The 19,591-nt window shown below is 43.8% G+C and overlaps 1 protein-coding gene across 5 annotated transcripts in view; it reads left to right on the top strand.

The window, feature by feature from the left end:
• The window catches only part of MIB2 (mindbomb E3 ubiquitin protein ligase 2), a 70,055-nt gene that overhangs the window by 41,389 nt on the left and 9,075 nt on the right, over nt 1-19,591 (top strand). For 4 of the 5 annotated variants that reach the window (XM_030222221.1, XM_030222219.1, XM_030222220.1 and 1 more), the window contains exons 8-16: nt 1,892-1,996; nt 5,604-5,766; nt 6,471-6,604; nt 7,700-7,848; nt 9,111-9,267; nt 9,590-9,744; nt 11,300-11,426; nt 15,656-15,880; nt 18,195-18,373. In XM_030222221.1, the coding sequence (XP_030078081.1) occupies nt 1,892-1,996; nt 5,604-5,766; nt 6,471-6,604; nt 7,700-7,848; nt 9,111-9,267; nt 9,590-9,744; nt 11,300-11,426; nt 15,656-15,880; nt 18,195-18,373 (1,394 nt within the window). The remainder of the gene's footprint in view (nt 1-1,891; nt 1,997-5,603; nt 5,767-6,470; nt 6,605-7,699; nt 7,849-9,110; nt 9,268-9,589; nt 9,745-11,299; nt 11,427-15,655; nt 15,881-18,194; nt 18,374-19,591) is intronic. The other variant, XM_030222223.1, reaches the window with a different exon arrangement.

Below are 19,591 nucleotides of genomic sequence, written 5' to 3' on the forward strand. Positions count from 1 at the left end.
TCAGGATACTTATGAGCCTTTCCCTGAAAAGTTCTCTCTAAGAATCATTGGCAAAGCAAAGTTACCCAGTTCCAAAAGGGAGATTTTTAGGCCAGTCCAGGCTTTGACAAGCTTATTGTGATGCGTTGTGGGACCTACAGCATGGATTTCAGTGGGTAGAGTCATTGCTTTAGGGTGAAATTTTCAAAACCGGAATTGGCCAAAAAGTCTCTCTCCTGGAACTGGCTTAATTTTATTTACTTGCACAAACTTGAGATACTGCAGGGGGCCTGGCCACAGACTTCAAAGCGGTTTACAAATATTAAAAAAAGAAAAAGTGAAAGGAGAGGTAACTAAACAGAAGTAGGGAGGATCAGGAGAAGGGAAATGGGGAGACCAAGCAGGTTAGAGGCAAAGCACACAGGGAAACTGTGGTACAACTTGAGTAGGAGACAACAAAGAGATGAGTCTTCAAAGCCTGTTTAAAGGTAGAAATGGTGGTTGGTCACGGACATGATGAGAGAGAGGTCATTGCAGATACGTGGGCCCAGGTAACTGAAGGTGTTGTCCAGGCAGATGAGGGACAGTGGGGGTAATGTAAGAAAATTGTTGTCAACAGACACACACTTCTTACAAAAGAGGCTCAGATAGGTCTCTCAAAGAAAAACCTTATGCTAGGTTGCTTCCTCTTGGATAAGAACAGCCCATTCGTGTGCAGTCTGAAAGACATTGTCAACTGCCGTGACTGTCAGTTTTGGGATGCCCTCGCCTGCTAGCTGTGCTTCAAAGCCATCTGTTTCCAAGACTCCAGCTTCTTATATTCCAGTTCAGAGGCTACAGCTGTCTCTGTATCTGTGCAGTGGGGCTCAGAGTGAAGGTAGTTCGCTTCTGCCCAGATACCATACCACCGAAATCCCCAATAAATACCAGAGGGATCAGCTGCCACTTCAGTGGTGGTGCTGGAGGATTACATATTGCCTGATGTTGGTGCCAGGGGGAATTGGAGAGGTTTGAGTTGGGTGACGCTCGTGTTGGGGGGGAGGGAGGGTTGCCATGAGCTGTTTTTGTTATTGTTTGGGATAACAAGTACAGCCACCTCTTATTAAAATTGCACTGAAGGAAAACTTTATAAAAAGAAACCTGCAAAGGACACAGGAAACAAAACAATGATCTTTTTGCTTGCAAATCCTATGGGAGGGAAATGATTAATAAAATCTGCTGAAGACAGGTGCTTTTGCTCAAGGCTGCTAAAGATGAGTGCTTTAACTATTGGTGCCTAAAAGTAAGGGAGGAGAATGACTCAATTAATGAGTGGGTAGGGGGAGAGGGAAATTGACCTCCATTCTCCTTCCCCCTCTCCCGTTAATGCCAAGTCATTCCATTGTTGCTTGCCATGCTGATACAGCCCTTAAGTTCAGCGCAGGACTGGCAAGCCTTCTCATGCTGACTGGCCCTTCGGCACCCCACCACTCATAGAGGTTCCCATGGTACCAAGTGAGCACCACAGTCTCAGCATGGGAGGCATTGCAGACCCTCTGCTGAATTTTATTGCTTGGAGTCGCTGCTGTGGTGCAGGACCTCTGCTGTACGACGTAAGTGGCAGGCTCAGATGCAGGCCTGGCAACAGTGGTAGCAGTCCAGCACCCATGAAAAGCTGGCACCAAAGGAAGTTGCTTGTGTGGCGTTCTAGGCATGTTGCCATTGTAAACTGCTTTAGAAAGTCGGCCATGTTAAGACGTTTGTAAAGTCAAATCAAATTAAAGCAGGTCTTGGGTTTACAGAGGGAAGCAGTTTTCTCCTTTCACTTTCGTTTCCCCGAGTTGCACCATTTTTCTCCCTGCTTCATGCTTCGCTTTTTTGTTTGCTTTCCATCTTGCAACAAGTTTTCTGATTCTTTTTTTCCCCCTTGTAGCTCAACAGCTTTTGGGTTGGTGATATGGTACGTGTGATGGATAACTTGGAGACAGTGAAGAGGCTGCAGGCTGGCCACGGGGAGTGGACCGATGATATGGCACCTGTGAGTGCTCCCTGTTTACCACGCAGTGCTTCTACCCGCTTCTCTTATCTATTTAAAGCAGCAGCCCTGATGATAAAATGAATGAAAACGAATTCAATTTGTCGATGGCATTGTACTGTCTTTTTTTGTGTATGGTGTACAGCGCTGCGTATGCCTTGTAGCGCTATAGAAATGATAAATAGTAGTAGTAGTACTTTTATACTTTAAAATCCATGTCTGAAGAAAAAGTTGCGTTTTTAAAGCTTATGAAAGTTCCTAAGACTTGGCTGTTCACATACTCTTTTGTGAATTTAAGCAAATTGTGATGTGTCGTGCTAAAAGAACAAAATGATCCATTCATTCTGCCTAGAGAAATTGAATTAAATTTAGGTAGATGCACAAAGACCCTTGCAGAACCAAACATGCCCCCCCCCCCCCCCCCCCCCAGTCTACAGTGTCCAAGCTGACATCTAGGCTCAGGTATTGATTCTTTGAGGAGCAAAAGGAAGGGGGTTAAAAATGAAAGGTAAGCTACAGCTAAGACCGACTCCACCCTAGCCCCTTAAAGAAAAGCAATTGAGCTGAAACTTTGAGGGGATGGTGGTATGGGTGATGGCGTGAATACCTCTTATTAAGGCCTATCCCCAGTCAGCAGTACAGTTTTTCGTTTTATTTTAATTTAATGACATTCATCACCAAAGTTCTAGGTAACCCAACCTGACCAACCTTCCCACACTGACACAGGAAGCTCCTGCCCACCCCAGCCATGACCCTACACCCTTGCTCATCTCCAAAAGCTTGTTCCCAAAGCCATGTCTTTAACCTGTTTGCAGAATTGCAGATTACAATCGCACCCCCTCGTGTAAGTTATTCTACAAAGTTGGTGTAAGGCCTGAAGGTACGTGAGCTGCAACTTCTTCAGAGCAGGCACCCACAACAACCCCTTTGTTAACCAGTTTTTCTGGGGGTTGATATGCAGCCAGAAATCTGCCAAATACAATTCTAAATCTTAAATATTAGGGCCAAGATTTTAAACAAACTCATTCTCTCCATTGGGAGCCAGTGCAATCTCTCCTCAAAATTGGTGGTAATGTTCCTGACTACCCAACCCACGGACTAAATGTGTCGCAGTATTCTATCACAACTGTAACTAGCAAACATTGTCTTAGGTTGACCCATAACAATGACATTCAGAAAATCATGTCTGGAAAATCAACTCATGAAACCACCATAAGTAGGAAGGCCTGAATCTGGTGAATCACCTGCAGCTGACACCAACAGATATATATTTTATTACTGGCAGACCTTTATAAATCTATACTCTGGACATAGTTTTCCACATTTTAAGTTAAAGCAGTTTTTTTTTTTTTAACCCAGTGTGCAGGGTACCAATGGGAAAAAATTGGTGCCCTAGGCAAGGGTTGCTGGACACCCTGAGCGATTACCCTTCTTGCCCTCCCCTTGTGATTAGCTCTTGCTCTTGAGACCCTTGCATTTTCTAGTCATGAACGTGCTTTCCAAAAAAAATTCCCCATGAAGTTTCCATTCAAAAATTTGGGGCCAGCTGGTTACATGAAATTAAATCTTGGTCTGAACACCATGAACTTATGGGCAAACTCTTTTCAACTGAATACTGAGAAAACGCACTGCCTTATCCTTTTTCATCTGAACACAATAATTCCAAACCTTCAACTCATCACCCCAGATCTTACCCTTCCAATCTCAGAGAGCCTAAAAATACTTGGTTTAACAATTGATCGCACGACCTATCACTTGAAAGCCAAATAAATTCCACTACAAAGAAAATGTTCTTCTCGTTGTGGAAACTTAAACAAATTAAACCTTTCTTCCCCGAAAAAAGTATTTCGTAATCTAATACAATCTATGGTATTAAGCCACTTAGACTACTGCAATGGAATTTACGCAGGATGTAAAGAACAACTTACAAAGAAACTTCAGACCGCCCAAAACACAGCAGCCAGATTAATTTATGGTAAATCTAAATTCGATAGTGCTAAACATCTTCGAGAGAAACTGCATTGGCTTCCAATTAAGGAGCAAATCGCCTTCAAAATCTGTACCCTAGTTCACAAAATTCTTTACGGAGAAGCCCCAGGATACATATTTTCAAAGCACTTAGCCTTCCAAAGTTCCATAGAAACTTATGGAACTTTGGAAGGCTAAGTGCTTTGAAAATGAGCCCCATAGCCAACTTAATTAACCTACCATCCAGGAATACATCCAGATTATCCCATTCATACTTAAACCTTCATTACCCTAGCTGCAACGGCCTCAAATATAAATCCACTTATGCCTCCACCTTCTCCTTTATAAGTACTCAACTATGGAATGCACTGCCAAAAGCTGTAAAAACTATTCACAATCATCTTAATTTCAGGAAATCACTCAGGACCAGCTTGTTCGGAAAGGCCCACCCAAGGATCCAACATACGTCCCTACATCCTGCAACACAGCAAATTAATGGACCATTTTGGACACACTTTCCCTTCCCTCCTTTTCCCCTGTATACCTTGTTCTGTTGATACTTCCTGATCACTATATTGTATTTGTATATTTACCAGATTGGCGATTGCCTCTATGGTTTGATGTAAGCCACATTGAGCCTGCAAATAGGTGGGAAAATGTGATAAATACGTTGATACCTATGAATTTTGTAGCTGCTTGGCTCAGGAACAAAGTCAGCACAGGAATTTCTAATTAAATCCCCACAAATTGTTGGCTGGTTCCGTCCTTCCCCAGCTCTACCCCTTTCAGTGTAGGTAAAAGCAGTGTAAGTACACTTACCCACAAAGGGGTCGAGCAGCAGGAGGAGCAGAACACCTTTCTAGTTGGAGGGGCCCAATCTCTAGCCCTGCCTTCAAGTACTCTGGTTGCTGATGCCATGTTGGGCAAAATGTTGGTTGGGCCATGGCCCAGCCCATTCCAATGTCTATTGCAAGGCACTTTTCAACCCTTAGGTTTACCCAGGTTACTTAATTACCCCAGGTAAAATCAATTGAGTGATCAGTTGAAATCAGATCATTTAAGATCGATTACTGATTTATTATATCCATTTGGCTGTGAGTGTAGAACATATAACCGCAAGCCCAGATTTCAGTCCAGCTCTCAGAAAGTCGTCTCATGATGGCATAGTGTGGAGTGTACAGAAATGTGAAACCTACAGGTCTAGAATACAACCTCAGTGAAACCTCTCGCTCTCGTGTTGGGTTGACGTTTTGGGGGTCAGATAATACCCCATGTGTTTCAGTGTAGTGGCTTAAGGAGTGTCTTTGTTTCAAGCTTATTCCATGCCATTCCTGCTCAAAGTGCAGTTTTGGAACTTTGGCACTGTTCATACATTTCATGGTCATCCCAAAGGCATTTCAAACCAATTTATGAATAATCTGTCAATGCTACTTGTAAGTGACTTTGTGAATTCCTCATAGCTAGTTGTCCTGGGAGCTATTGGAAGGCCGCATTCTCCTTGGTTTCCATTTTCTTTTTCTTTCATGCTGTGGTGACCATTTTGGAATTTGGTGTTCCAAACGGTCAGCATCTGAACCAGACACTGCTAAAAGCTGTTTTTTATTTTTTCTCTTTTCTATTTTTTGCTTTCACACCATGGCAGGTACTGGGCCATATTGGGAAAGTAATCAAGGTTTTTGGCGATGGGGATTTGAGAGTTTTGGTTGGAGGCCAGTCCTGGACTTTCAATCCTGCTTGTCTGACAGCTTATCAGAGAGAAGAGGATGCAAACCTCATGACTACTGAAAATGCAAAGGAATCTAAAAGTAAGTAGGCCATTTTGTATTTATTGAATTTTCTGGGATACTGAGGAAGAAGCAGAGCAGGATGTTGACAAAGTTAGCCTGAAACACACTGAGGTAAAGGTGTTTTCAAATGCAGGATCATTCCCTAGAGGTATGACCTGATATTGATGGAGTTATAGTTCCATCTAGTGGACACAATCAAAATTTCCATTGAGCAGGCCAGTGTATTTGAGTCCGTTTTGCCTGACTACTACTGAATAAATCTTTAAAGAAAAAAAAGTATTTTAAGAAAACATACATTCCCAGGAGAAGTTCTGTTTTTATATATATATATATAATGTGCATCAGGATGTCAGATTTGTGTTGGCCTTTTTGATTGTTTCTGGCAGTGGCTGAGTGGTGGATAACGAGGAGAATTTCATTAGAAATGGCTTTTTTCACTAGAAATTTACTTTTACCTTATGACAGTACAACTCTACCTGTCTCTCTTAGTTGAAATGTTTCTGTGAAAGGAATCTAAAGCTGTGGTTTTCTGGTTAAAATTTAAGGTTTTATTTTATCACTATAGTTATAGAATCTTTGGTCTTTTCCTTGCAGCTCAGGCTTTTTGATTTATATGGGGTTTGTGGGGGGGGGGGGGGGGTAGGGAGGAGATGTTCCTTGGCTGATTCTGCTAGTAGTCAGCAACTGCACTTTTAACCTGCATCTGTCTCTTGCGCCCACAGGCACCCTTGTGTCTATACTAGAGAAGCTGCTAGCCCAAAGGCCAGACTCGGAGAATCCAAGCCATCTGGTGATTGAAGCAGCTCACGGCAATGCTGCAAAGGTTTGGGACCTGCTTCAGAAATACCCAGACAAGGCAGGTGGCGCCAGTGTTAAACCCTTAGGAGACTTTCCAGTGGGCAGCCTCAGGAGGTGGCAAATAATCCTCCTTAAAGGCCCTGGAAAGCATGGGCTTAAACTATAGGCCTTTAATACATTTGAAAGTGTCAGCTGTTGGTTATACCTTTTCAGTTTGTTTGGCATATCCATTTTTTTTGCATTTGTCTCATATATGTGAACAAAACAAGAAATGCATCCAGTTTATACTAGAGAGAAGTGCTTGTGTGTATGAGACATCACAGATAAATGCACTGATTTATTTCCTCTGAACATACAGTGGACTGGATAATCAAATCTAATTTTAGCTCTCCAGAGTAAAGTAAGTTAAACTGTATTATATAAGGGTTTTACAGTTATCCCATATACCGTGTTTCCCCGAAAATAGGACATCCTCCGAAAATAAGACCTAGTAGAGGTCTTGCTGCAATTTGAAAATATAAGGCCTCCCCCGAAAATAAGACCTAGCAGGGGAGGCCTTATTTTTCGGGGAAACGTCGGGGTCGCCCCCCCACCCAAGATCGCCGGCTCCCCCCGCCCTCAGTCGCTCCCCGACCTAACCTCTTAAACGCTTCCTTTCATCTTCGCACTCGCCGCAAGCAGCAGGGCAGGCCACTCCTTCCTTCCGTGTCCCGCCCTCGCCTGACGTTACGTTACGTCAGGCGAGGGCAGGACACGGACGGAAGGAGTGGCCTGCCCTGCTGCGAGTGAGAAGATGAATGGTGAAAGGAAGCGTTTAAGAGGTTAGTTCCGGGAGCGACTGAGGGCGGGGGGACGACTCGATGTGTCCCCGAAAAAATAAGGCCTCCCCTGAAAATAAGACCTAGCGGGTCTTGGGGAGCAAAAATTAATATAAGACAGTGTCTTATTTTCGGGGAAACACGGTATCTGTTACATCCCCAGGCAGAGGCAGAAGTTATGATCTTGGATTTTGAGCTCATTTTACAGTGAACCAGAATTCTGAAACGTGTTTCTGGTATCTGATACCCAATGACTGCTTCCTATACTCTTCCTGCAATGTGTTGTTTCCTTGCATGTATCACATGAATCCTGATGGAGAATCTCTTTGCTGCAGGTTGATACCAAGAACCAAGGCAGGACGGCTCTGCAAGTGGCTTCTCACCTGGGCTGTGTGGAAGTGGTGAAAGCCCTGCTTCAGGCACAGGCGAATGTTGATCTAAAGGATGAGGAAGGAGATACTGCCCTGCACTATGCTGCCTTTGGGTGAGAGGCAGGGGGCGCTGTAGGTGAGGTGCCGGGGGCACTGTCACTGTAGATTGGGTTCACTAGCTTTAATGGTGCATGTCACGCTTGAGATCAGTAGTTCAGATACCACCATCGTTCACTGCACCCTTCATCCTCCTAAGCTGAAACAAGTTCAGTTTGCAGAACAACTTCTTATAGAGTACAATGATATTTATTAACTCTGCATTTCAAACTTAATGTTTGTTTGTTCACATTTATAACTTGCCCCTTCCCAAGGGCTCAAGGTGAGAATGTTTTTGGTTTCTTCAGTATAATTAGGAGTTTATAAACGGTTGAGTCTATATTTAAACACCATAGTTGGCATGGTTGAGTTAATAGTTTTATTTTAATAGCCAAACAATCCAATTAACAGAACATAGTACAATAAAATGAACGTTAAGACAAAAATGAAAAGGCAGTGTCCTATTTTTGCCTACAAGACACTCCCTCCACTGGCCTTCATATTAACCCATCAAAAACCCCCATCACATACTCCCTCCTTCAAAAATAACAATAACAGAAATCACAAAGTTGGTATTTTTTTTTTTTTTAAATGCTGGCCTCGGTGTTTAAATTATTCTTTTATAGTCGGTGCCAGATACAGAGCATAGAATGGTCTGTGCCACTGCTATATATGAGTAGCAGCAGTACTCTGTCTGCTATCCTGATAAATTTAGGACAACTTTTTTGCAGGTCTAAATTTATCTGGATAACTATAGTGATAGTATCTCTCCCTATAGCTGCATGCAGTTTCCATGCACCACTATCCAAATAATGCCGAGGCGGTGTGTTAAGATGGTCAGTGGCACAGTCTTGATGGTTCCTCTGAATGTTGGCAGACAGGGCTCTTACCCACATAGTTGGCTGCCTCTGGCTTTTGGCCATGTAAATTTAGATGTTTGTTTTCCAGCTAATTAAGGGTTATTCGAGGGTATAGAAAATGAGTGTCTTTGTGCCTTAGGTTCCATTGCTAGGGGCCTTTTCCGGTGGATTCAAGTATGTACATTTTGTTTCATTTAAGACTGATCAGTGGAAAAAGCACAAAACTGAGTGGAGGATACAGACAAGTCAAGGGAGGGGTGAAGTGGTGGTTATCCAGTCAGCACCTATTTTAATATTTTGCACTAGGGGTGTTAGGTTCCATCCAAAAATCAGAAGCCCTAAATATGACATCCTAAAAAGCCACTGCATTTGATTCTTGTAATCGCTGATTAGAATCTTTTCTGTGTGTTGTGGGCCAGAAACCAGACTGAGGTGGCTAAAGTATTGCTCAGTAAAGGAGCAAACACTGACCTGCAGAACAACGCCAAGTGCACAGCCTTAAATGTTGCCGTCAGCAAGGGCTTTGCGGAAGTGGTGAGGGTCCTGTGCGTTCACAGTGCGGCTGTCAATGTTCAGGTAGGAAAACCTTGATCAGACCTCAGTTAGCTTGAATCTGAGTTTCTTGTGTATGTTACGGGAAATGCGGGGGGGGGGGGTGGGGGTGGGGGTGAAGAAGGACAGACTCTCATACAGTCCTGTTAATCCACCTCACTGCTTCCCTGCAGTATCTCCTGCTGCTCCAGTCCTGAGATGACCTCCTCCCCCCCCCCCCCCCCCCCCCCATTGCTTCTGTGTTGCAGCACCCCTGAAACCCACATGCAACGGTATTGTTGTATGGCTGATACAGAGCATGTTGGTCGTTCCCTAAACTCCTTCCATCCCATGGTTGTGCCTTTAGGACTCCTCTGGGGACACCCCTCTTCATTACGCCATCACTGCTGACTTTAGAAGCATCATTGAAATCTTGTTGGAGGTCCCGAACATTGACTTCACAGTACAGAACCGGCAGGGCTTCAACCTACTGCACTACTCAGCTCTGAAAGGCAACAAACTGTGAGTACAAGGCCGATAGCATCTCACTACATTGCATCATGTTAGTAGACATACTGTTGACTAAACAGTCTTCAGAGGGCTGAGACAATTATCTGGTGGATAAAGTGGAGCTGAAGGACTTCAGGTCAGTAATTTTGCCAGGGCTTGGAACCTCGGCCTCCAGCTCCAGACCTCTGCTTTGTGATCCTACAGAAAAGCTTTTCCACGTTGCAGCAACGTAGGGGATGTTACAGGCATGAGACGGCGTGTAATGAGTGGCAGCAGATAAGAGTTGCTGTCTGTCTCATAATTGTCTGCAGATTCACACTGAAGGATAACATCTTGTTGAGAGGAGTGTGATAGCCCCTGGAAGAGAGAGGGGACACTGTAAATTCTCCTGTCTAGTTATCTGCACAAATTACATTGTATTTGGCCAAGAGTTTGGGCAACCAAGGGGCACAGCTAACATCTGAAGGTGACTGAAGCCCAACTTAGGTTTTTACTCTTTATAGCACTTGAGCAAAGAAAGAGAGAGATTTCTCATCACTGTCCTGTTGTATCTGACACAAAGTAATGGGAGGCTGCTCTTTTTCCAGAACTGATTACCTCTTTTTCCTGAGAACATTCATAGCTGATTTTGGTATTGCCAGAATAGATAACAAAGGAGGCAGTATGAAACATCAGAAGCTCTAATGGAAGCACAGACAGCCATGTGGCTGGGTCTGACAGGCTATGATGCTAGGTCTGTCTGGCAAGCTGCAGGTATACCAACTGGAAGACCTGGTGGCAGTGCAAGCCCTCATGTAGCTAGGTCTGCCTAGCAGACTACCCAGATTAGCTAGGAGGCCAGAATCTCTGGCAAACACCATGCTGCTATGATAGCTATTTATTATTGCAAAGCTTTGAGATGGGGAAGGAGGAGAAAAGAGAGGGGTGCTGTGTATGAATTAGTGGGAGATCCCATATGCTTCTTTGTTTTAAGATGGCAGCCTTTTTAAATAAAGACAATAACGGATAAGGAGAGAGATCTCTCATGAATTTTAATGGTCATGCTCTACTGCTGATAGCTTGGATGTATCTTTGCAGTGCGGACAGGAAGCTCATCCAGTATATCTCCCATCATCTAATATGCGATTGTGACAGTCAGTTCTCGCAGGATAATGCCAGTCACTGAAATATATTTGTCTCTTTTGTGGAAACCTTCTTGGATAGTCTTTATCTGCCATCACGGTCTTACATTGGTAATCACAAGTACAGATAGGCCATGTGAATTATAGCGAAGACACTTGACAGTTTCATAATATGAACACACCATGCCTGTGCTGCGTGAAAACCCCAGAATAGGATCTTTGTGCTGTTTGTATGTGATGTGTTCACAGGTTTCTAAAGCAATAGCAAAAATCCTCTGACACAGAGAAGCACTTTGCTGAATGTTTCTGTTATGGGAGGGCTCCCTCGTTTCCTGTGAAAGACTAATAATATTTTCCTTTAAGACATTTTATTCCCCCCGCTCGCAAGTTCTTTGTTCTTCTATTTTTTTTTTCTTTTTTTTATCCATTTCACCTGCCTCTCCAAGAGCCGTGCAAAGGATAGTAGGGCGGGCACGGCAGCTGGTGGACGCTAAGAAGGAGGATGGATTCACTGCTCTGCATCTGGCTGCTCTTAACAACCACCAGGAAGTTGCCGAAATCCTAATTAAAGAGGTAGGCGTGGGGTGGGCCAGTGAAGTCTGTGTTGGAATTTGCCATACCTGTATGTTGGTTGCAGGTGCTGTAGGCCACTCCAATTCATTTGCTGGTACTGGTTGCCAGAAATATCAGGCTTGAATTAACCACTGGCAGAAGCCTCTTGGCTTTACCAAGAAGGAGGAGTTGTCAAGTGGTTAGATTACTGGGCTCAGAGTCAGAAGAAATACAGGGATTGCCTTGTGTCTGACTGTGTACGTGTGACCTTGGTTAATTCATTTTGAGCCCGATGTAATAAAGTGCACCAGTCTTGGTGTGTTTTTACCTTCTGTTTTAGTATGCAGTTTCAGGGTTTATTTTACAGCCCTATTTATTATGGGTTTTAGTGCTGCAAAAAATGCATGTTCCTGTGTAAGGCCTTTCTTCCACTGCAGGCAAGTGTACTAAATTTTATAGCACTTTTTAACTGTTTGTCACTAGTGGTGAAGTAGTTTTTAACTTCCATTTATTTCCATGGAAGTAAATCAAAAAATATATATATCCTGTGACCTGGGCTCCCCTAGACAGGCGATCCCCCAATTAGGGTCCTCAGGAAACTCAAATCTGGGACCCCTAAGTCAGAGGAAGTCTGACCCAGGATCACAGAATCCCCTAAACTACGCATCAGCCTACCCAAAAAAAACCCTCACTTACCCTTCAGACCACCCCTGTGGTCCCTACATACTTACCAGTGCCAGTGAATGCTGCCTTCTCCTATTGTCATCCAGGGCAGCCACCAGTTTCAAAATGGGGCCAAATTCAGCTTGACTTGAGCTGAACTGCCAGGAACTTGCCCAGGGTCGGTGACCCCAGCTGAACCGGCACCATTTTGAAAAGGAGGAGGAGATATTCGTCAGCATTGTTAAGTATTTTAGGTGCACAACTCGCTAAGCGTATTCTGTAATGATGTGCACTGAACTTCTAACACATGGAGGCAAAAAGGGGTGTGGTTATAGGCGTTCCAAAATTTATGTGCCTAGTTATAGAATATGGCCCAGTGTGCCTAAATCTACGTTGTGAGATTTACACCAGGTTTTCATTGGTGCAAATGGATGCACACACACAGATATTGGTATTGGCTCTGAAATATCAACTAAGCATATTCTATAATCGGCACCTAAATGTAGGTGACGATTATAGAATATGCGTAGTCTGCACCGATTTCAGCGCCATATATAGAATCTCCTCCATGGTGAGTAAAGTTTGGGAGTTCTTTTGGTCCTGGCACAGAGGTAGATTTAAAAAGCATTGCAAAGTTAGTATGCTTTTTAATTTTACTTCCGTTTTTAACAAAATATCCCGTGTAAAACTGTATGCTAAGCTTAGCATGCATCTTTACTTTTTTTTTTTTTTTCTTTTTAAACATGGATTTTGTAATGCCCTAAGCATATCATTAGCTTATGGCATGTAACACTTTTTTCTAAATTTTAATCACATGGTTAAAAAAAACAAAAGAATAACTTGCTAAAATTTTTAAATTATCCTTCTGAGCCTCTTTATCCTGGGGGAGCCACATAGGGGATAATTCTGAAAAGGAGACCAAAATTTAGGTGCTAGGATGCTGTGCGCTAAGCCAGTGGTTCCCAACCCTGGTCCTGGACCCAGGCAGCCAGGTTTTCAGGATATCTATAATGAATATTCATGAGAGGGATTTGCATGCTGTGGAGGCAGTGCATGCAAATCTCTCTCGTGAATATTCATTGTGGATATCCTGCAAACCTGACTGGCTGGGGTGCCTCCAGGACTAGGTTTGGGAACAATTGCGCTAAGCACAAATTCTAGATTGGCAATTAACCATGTAAGGTGGGCGTTTACATGCCAGCACTTAGGCACAGCCGCTTATACCATGTCAACGGCTGGTGTAAATGACTGTGACTAACTGTTGTGGTGTCGCACCTGACTGGCAGTATTCTAGAATCCTAGAGCATAAGTGCTTGGCACGCCCCTGACCCGCCCATGCCCCTCCCAATCGTGCACACTCCCCTTTGTACGTGCATGCTATAGTGTTTCCGAGCTAAGTTTCTAGTGCAGTTACTGGTGTTATTGCAAATTAGTGCCCATTATTAGCGATTATTGGTTGTTAGTGCCAGTCAGCTCCTGATTTATCAATTAACTTGTCTGTGTATTAGCAGTGAGCACCGCTGAGGTCACCAATATGTAATGAATAAGATAATTCTCAAACATAACTCTACTCCACTATATCACCCACACTCCAATCCCTTCAACACATCTCTTACTACTGTCCCACTCTATGAAATTATGCCGTCCCTGCGACACTTTTTTCCATACTTTGTATCATCTCTGTGATACATTGTACCATACTTTATATGCCGCACTGAACCTAATCTAAGTAATTATGTCATCTCTTTGATACATTGTTTCCATCCATGTATTATCTCTGTGATACTTTGTAAGCCGCACTGAACCTGCTATTGAGCGGGAAAGAGCGGGGTATAAATGCCACAAATAAATAAGTCACTTTGAATACTGGTTCTTCAGAAATTGATCTGTTTGAGAACTTTGAAAAAATTGATCTATTGGAAAGCATTGATAGAGACTGTATACATAACTGGGATCCTTTAAACTATCTTACGGTAAAATCAGCCATTGGTTTAGTATTCTGTAACCTGCATATCCAATTTTGTGCGCTAACCGCGAAAATGTGCACACAAGTGAATGAAGTCCAACTCTGCTGTGACTCCAGGCAAGTCATGTTGGAATGGATTTTCAGTACTATCCGCTGGATTCCGTATAGCGCGCCTAGAGATCCAAGCCAAAATCCAGACATATTCTGTAACGTGCATAACTTAATTGGCTTAAGCTAATCAGCTTTTATAATGGCACTTAATAAGCAATAATGAGCACTAATTGGCAATAATTAGAATTTACACACACAACTCGCTAAGTATATTCTGTAATGAACTGTGCTTAAATTCTAATTTGCGCAGTTCAAAAGTGGTGTGGTTGTGGGCGGGGAAATGAGTGTTTCTTGGGCGTTCACATAGTTAGAGAGAAAATGTGGCCCAGTGCACGTAAATCTACTCTCAAGGATTTACGCCACGTTTTCATTGGTATAAATGGAGGCACGTAGTTTTAGGCGCTGGGATATCAAGCGTATTCTGTATACCGTGCCTAAATCTAGGCGCCACTTATAGAATACGCTTAGGTGGAAATGTTTACTGTGTGGATTGTTTAGTCACCCTTATAATAGAATCTGGCCCTATGCGGCTAAATTTACTTTCCCAATTTGGGTCACCAAAATGGCTGGTTTAAATCAAGGAAGAAAAACTCAAATTACCAAAATAATAAGCTCGTTTTCTGTCACTGACACTTCTGGCTGAAAATGTTCCTAAATCTTGGTGATCATAGGCGTGTAAGAGCCAACTGAAATCATACTCTCTCTCCCTGTGTGTTTGGAACCCAGATGACTGCAAGACACACATTTTAATTTGACTTTCAAGCTCATTTTCAAAGCACGTAGCCTCCCAAAGTTCCATACAGGGCCGTGCCGACGCGGTAAGCGAGGTAAGCATGGCAGGAGGGCGCCATCCTCTGGGGGGCGCCCCGCCGCACCATGCTTACCTCGCCCTCTTCTCCCCAGATCCTTTTTTTTTTGTTTAAATTTACCTCTCCGGCGCGCGGCAGTGTTAGTGAGAAGGAGGCGGCGCTCCCCCGGCCGCCCCGACGTGTCTTCCCTTCGCTCGGTTCCGCCTTCTTCTGACGTCATTTCTGACGTCAGAAGAAGGCAGGACACAGCGAAGGCAAGACACGTCGGGGCGGGGGGCGCCGCCTCCTTCTCACTAACGCTGCCGCGCACCGGAGAGGTAAATTTAAACAAAACAAAAAAAAAGGATCTGGGGAGAAGAGCACGGGTAGTGTAGCGCTCGTTTTCGGGGGGGGGGGGGCGCCGGAGAGGCCAACTGCAGGGGGGCGCCGGAGACCCTAGGCACGGCCCTGGTTCCATAGAAACCTATGGAACTTAGCCTCCCAAAGTGCTTTGAAAATACGCCTCTTTGTGTCGGCAGTTTAAAACACTGTAATACATCTAATATTCTTCAGTTTTGGCAACCGCTACAACGTGCTCTCACCAGCCGTTTGAGCAGCGAGGGCTTGTGGACAATAAGTTGCGTGTCTGATTACCATCCACATGTGACCTTTATGTTAAATTTTGCAGCCAGCTTTTATATTAGTGATTTTGTCTTTGGCAGGGTCGTTGCGATGTGAACTTGCGAAATAACCGGCTGCAGTCCCCGCTGCATTTAGCAGTGACGCAGGGGCACATGGGGCTGTTGCAGCTGCTTGTGCGAGAGGGCGCTAATGTGAATGCAGAGGATGAAGACGGCGACACGTCCATGCATATCGCGCTGGAGCGCCAGCAGCTGTTCTCTGCCATGGCTGAGAGGGAAGGGGAGGGTGCTTCCCTCCTCGCCAAGGTGAGAGAGCAAGAGGCAGAGCAAAAATCATCCTGAATTTAGGAAAGAGTGAAAGGGAACAGCACGTCAAGAAAAGATGGAGACGGACACCTAGAAAGCAGGGCGTGAAGAATGAGTTACTTTAGTAGTTTTTACTGCAATCCTGAATATGTACAAATCTAATAAACCTGATAATTTTAAGGGGGTGCTGCCATGATGTGTGATTTGGAAATCTGGAAATCCCTTCAGCACAAGCCGCCTTATGCTGCTGACTGTTGCTGTCCGGGTAATCTTGTCTTGCATCTCATCTTGCCTTTGGATATTTTTAAAACTCTTTTTAGGGAAAATGTGGAAACACCAGAGAGGTCACTAGGCTGCACTCTGGAACTGATCTTGAATTCCAGCTCTGGTGGAGCAAGAGTGATCTGAAAATGTAAAATTCGTGAGCCACTCCTCTAGCGTTATTTTGCATCACCTAATTGCTGCACCACAGTTCTAATCTAAGCAAGTTTCTGTTTCTACATAGGTGGGAAGCTGCCAAGGGAAGGCCCCAGATTCAGCCAGAAGCCACCTGACTGAACATCTGTCAAGGGGTATTTTCAGGACCCGGGGGAGGGGGGGAGAGAGACACTGGATGGACCTAGGGGAAGGGTAGAGAGACCCTGGACGGAGATGGGGGGGGGGGGGGGGGAAGGAGAGGAAGAGATGCTGACACTTCTGGGCCACAGCATCAGGAACAAAAAAAAAAAAAAAAAACAGCACCCCCTTATTCGCTGCACCCGCCCTTGGTACACCACTGTCTGTTATTTTGCTTATAGATTTTCTTGACCCTTTATGTATAATTCTTTCCAACTTCTGCTGAGTTGGAAAGAATAACAAAAGGTCAGACAGTTAGTTGGTTTCTGTTTTCTCAGTCCTAACATCTAAAGTTCAGAAATTTGAGTTTTTATATGTGCTATAATTCCTCTCCCCATGCTATTTCTTCTTGTACCAATAGAAATCAAACAAAATAAAACATGGAAAAGAAAATAAGATGATACCTTTTTTATTGGACATAACGTAATACATTTCTTGATTAGCTTTCGAAGGTTGCCCTTCTTCGTCAGATCGGAAATAAGCAAATGTGCTAGCTGACAGTGTATATAAGTGAAAACCTTCAAGCATTACTATGACAGTCTGACAGGGTGGGAGGATGGGGGTGGGTCGGAGGTATGCATGGGGACATCAAAGCATATCATTGATATTCTAACAGGATGGGTGTGGATAGGTGAGGGGTGGGGTGATCAACAGAGAAATACAGCTTTATGGTTTATAATGGGCTAGGAACCCCAGATCCTGGTCAACATTTTACAGGACCAGGACACTGTACCAGTGACTTCACAGTGAGAATCCTGAAAGGTAACTTTAAAACCATACAAGAACGTAAGACCTTTGAAGTCAGAATGATTGACTATTTTAACACCCAACAGAAAGGACTTAACAAGGACCTGGGGTTCCTAGCCTATTATAAACCATAAAGCTGTATGTCTCTGTTGATCACCCCATCCCTCACCTATCCACACCCATCCTGTTAGAATATCAATGATATGCTTTGATGTCCCCATGCATACCTCCGACCCACCCCCATCCTCCCACCCTGTCAGACTGTCATAGTAATGCTTGAATGTTTTCACTTATATACACTGTCAGCTAGCACATTTGCTTATTTCCGATCTGAGGAAGAAGGGCAACCTTCGAAAGCTAATCAAGAAATGTATTAAGTTATGTCCAATAAAAAAGGTATCATCTTATTTTCTTTTCCATGTTTTATTTTGTTTGATTTCTATTGATAACCTTAAGAGTGGACTAACACGGCTACCACACTCCTCTACTTCTTGTACCAACATCCTATACTTTTATGTGATTCAGGTTCATGTTGGGTTCAGGTTATATTTTATTTTATAAACTGCCGCTTAGGGAGTATCATCAAAGCGGAGTACAATTAATAAGACAAAAATTAGGCCATTGTCTAAAAGGAACTGCAATCATTTAAAAGAAAGAAAAAAAATAAACATACTGGTGAATTAACAGACCTCCAGGTCCCAGTATATAATTCCAGTCATACTGCCAAAACTACAGTATACTGAAAACATCAGATTCAGGGTCTACGTGTTAAATTTTTTAAAAAATAGAAAATCCTGCCTTATTATTTGCTGAGCCTGTCTGTTTAGCTTTGTTTAAGGAAAACAGAAGAACCCAGGTATGGCATTAAAAACCATCACATCTCTGTGTCTCCCCGAGCTGAGCGCTGGGACAGAACCTGCCGCTTCTCATACGAGTTCTCCTTCATTTTCAGCTGCAAGCGTCCGGTTTGATCGGCAACACGGAGATGAATGTGGGAGCAGCAATGGCGTGTTTCCTCGCACAGGCAGGGGCGGACATCAACTATGCTAACCATCGTGGGAAGAGCCCGCTGGACCTTATCACAGATGGGCGTATTCTGCAGATCGTTAAAAACTTCACCCAGAGTTTCAGGTGCAGTGGACACTATCTTTTCTATCAATAGTTCTCATATCAAGAATGGAAGTAAGAGTGATTTATCATGGGGTAGTATTCAGTGGCAACCAGTTATCTTGTGATTTTAACAGGCACAGTTGGTACACTAAACAGAGGCAGCTACAGATGATCCAGCTTCGTTAACCCCACTATATCTGAAGCTGGCACATTCGGTAAACGTTAACTGGATATCTATTGAATATCTTGCTAAAGTTTAACCTGCCCCTGCCACCCCTTCAACATCTAATCTTAAACAGATAAGAGACTATTCTATAACTGGGTGCATCCATACAGATGCCTGGAGGGTGTGTGATAGTAGCGCTTAAGTTCTGTTAATAGATGAACATGGAAGCACCAGCAGTCACACTAACACGATCATAGAGCTGGTGTAAGGTGAGGACACGTAAATGTAGCAAGTAGCCACATAACTTACAGCGGGCTTATTGGGGGGTTACATCTTATGTTTAATAATATTCAGAGTACGTGCATGCACACTCGTACCCTCAGTCTTCAATCAGTCTCTCTCTTATATACCACCCCCCTTCCCTGCCTTCAGCCTGACTCATTTTCATGTAACCCCCCTCCCCCACCTTCAACCAGTCTCGCTCTCATGTACCTGCCCTGCCTTTAACCAGTCTTGTACCCATCCCCTACCCAGCCTTCAACCAGTCGTGCTCTCATGTTACCCCCCCCCCCCTCCCCTGCCTTCAACAAATCTTGCTCTCATGTACATGGGGGCAGACTTAAAGATTTCAATACATATACTTTTGGAAGAAAGGTGGGAGAGGGGCGATATGATATGATATGATAGAGATGTATAAATACCTCCATGGCATAAACGCACAGGAAGCGAGTCTTTCCGTTGAAAGGAAGCTCGGGAATTAAGGGGGCATAGGATGAAAGTGAAAGGGGATAGACTCGGAAGTAACCTGAGGAAATATTTTTTCATGGAAAGGGTGGTGAATTCGTGGAACAGCCTCCTGGTGGAGACAAAAACTGTATCTGAATTCAGGAAAGCTCAGGACAAGTACATAGGATCTCTAAGGGAGAGGAAGAGAGAGTAGATAGCATGGATGGGCCATATGTTCTTTATCTGCCCTTCGTTTTTTATGTTCCTTTGCTTTTAGAGAGTATGTATGCCAGGTTCTAAGCGCAGGCAGTAGCTGTCACCGTTAATAATGACTGACACTCCCTCAC

This window comes from Microcaecilia unicolor, chromosome 13 (genome assembly GCF_901765095.1).
Source record: "Microcaecilia unicolor chromosome 13, aMicUni1.1, whole genome shotgun sequence".
Taxonomy (NCBI): domain Eukaryota; kingdom Metazoa; phylum Chordata; class Amphibia; order Gymnophiona; family Siphonopidae; genus Microcaecilia; species Microcaecilia unicolor.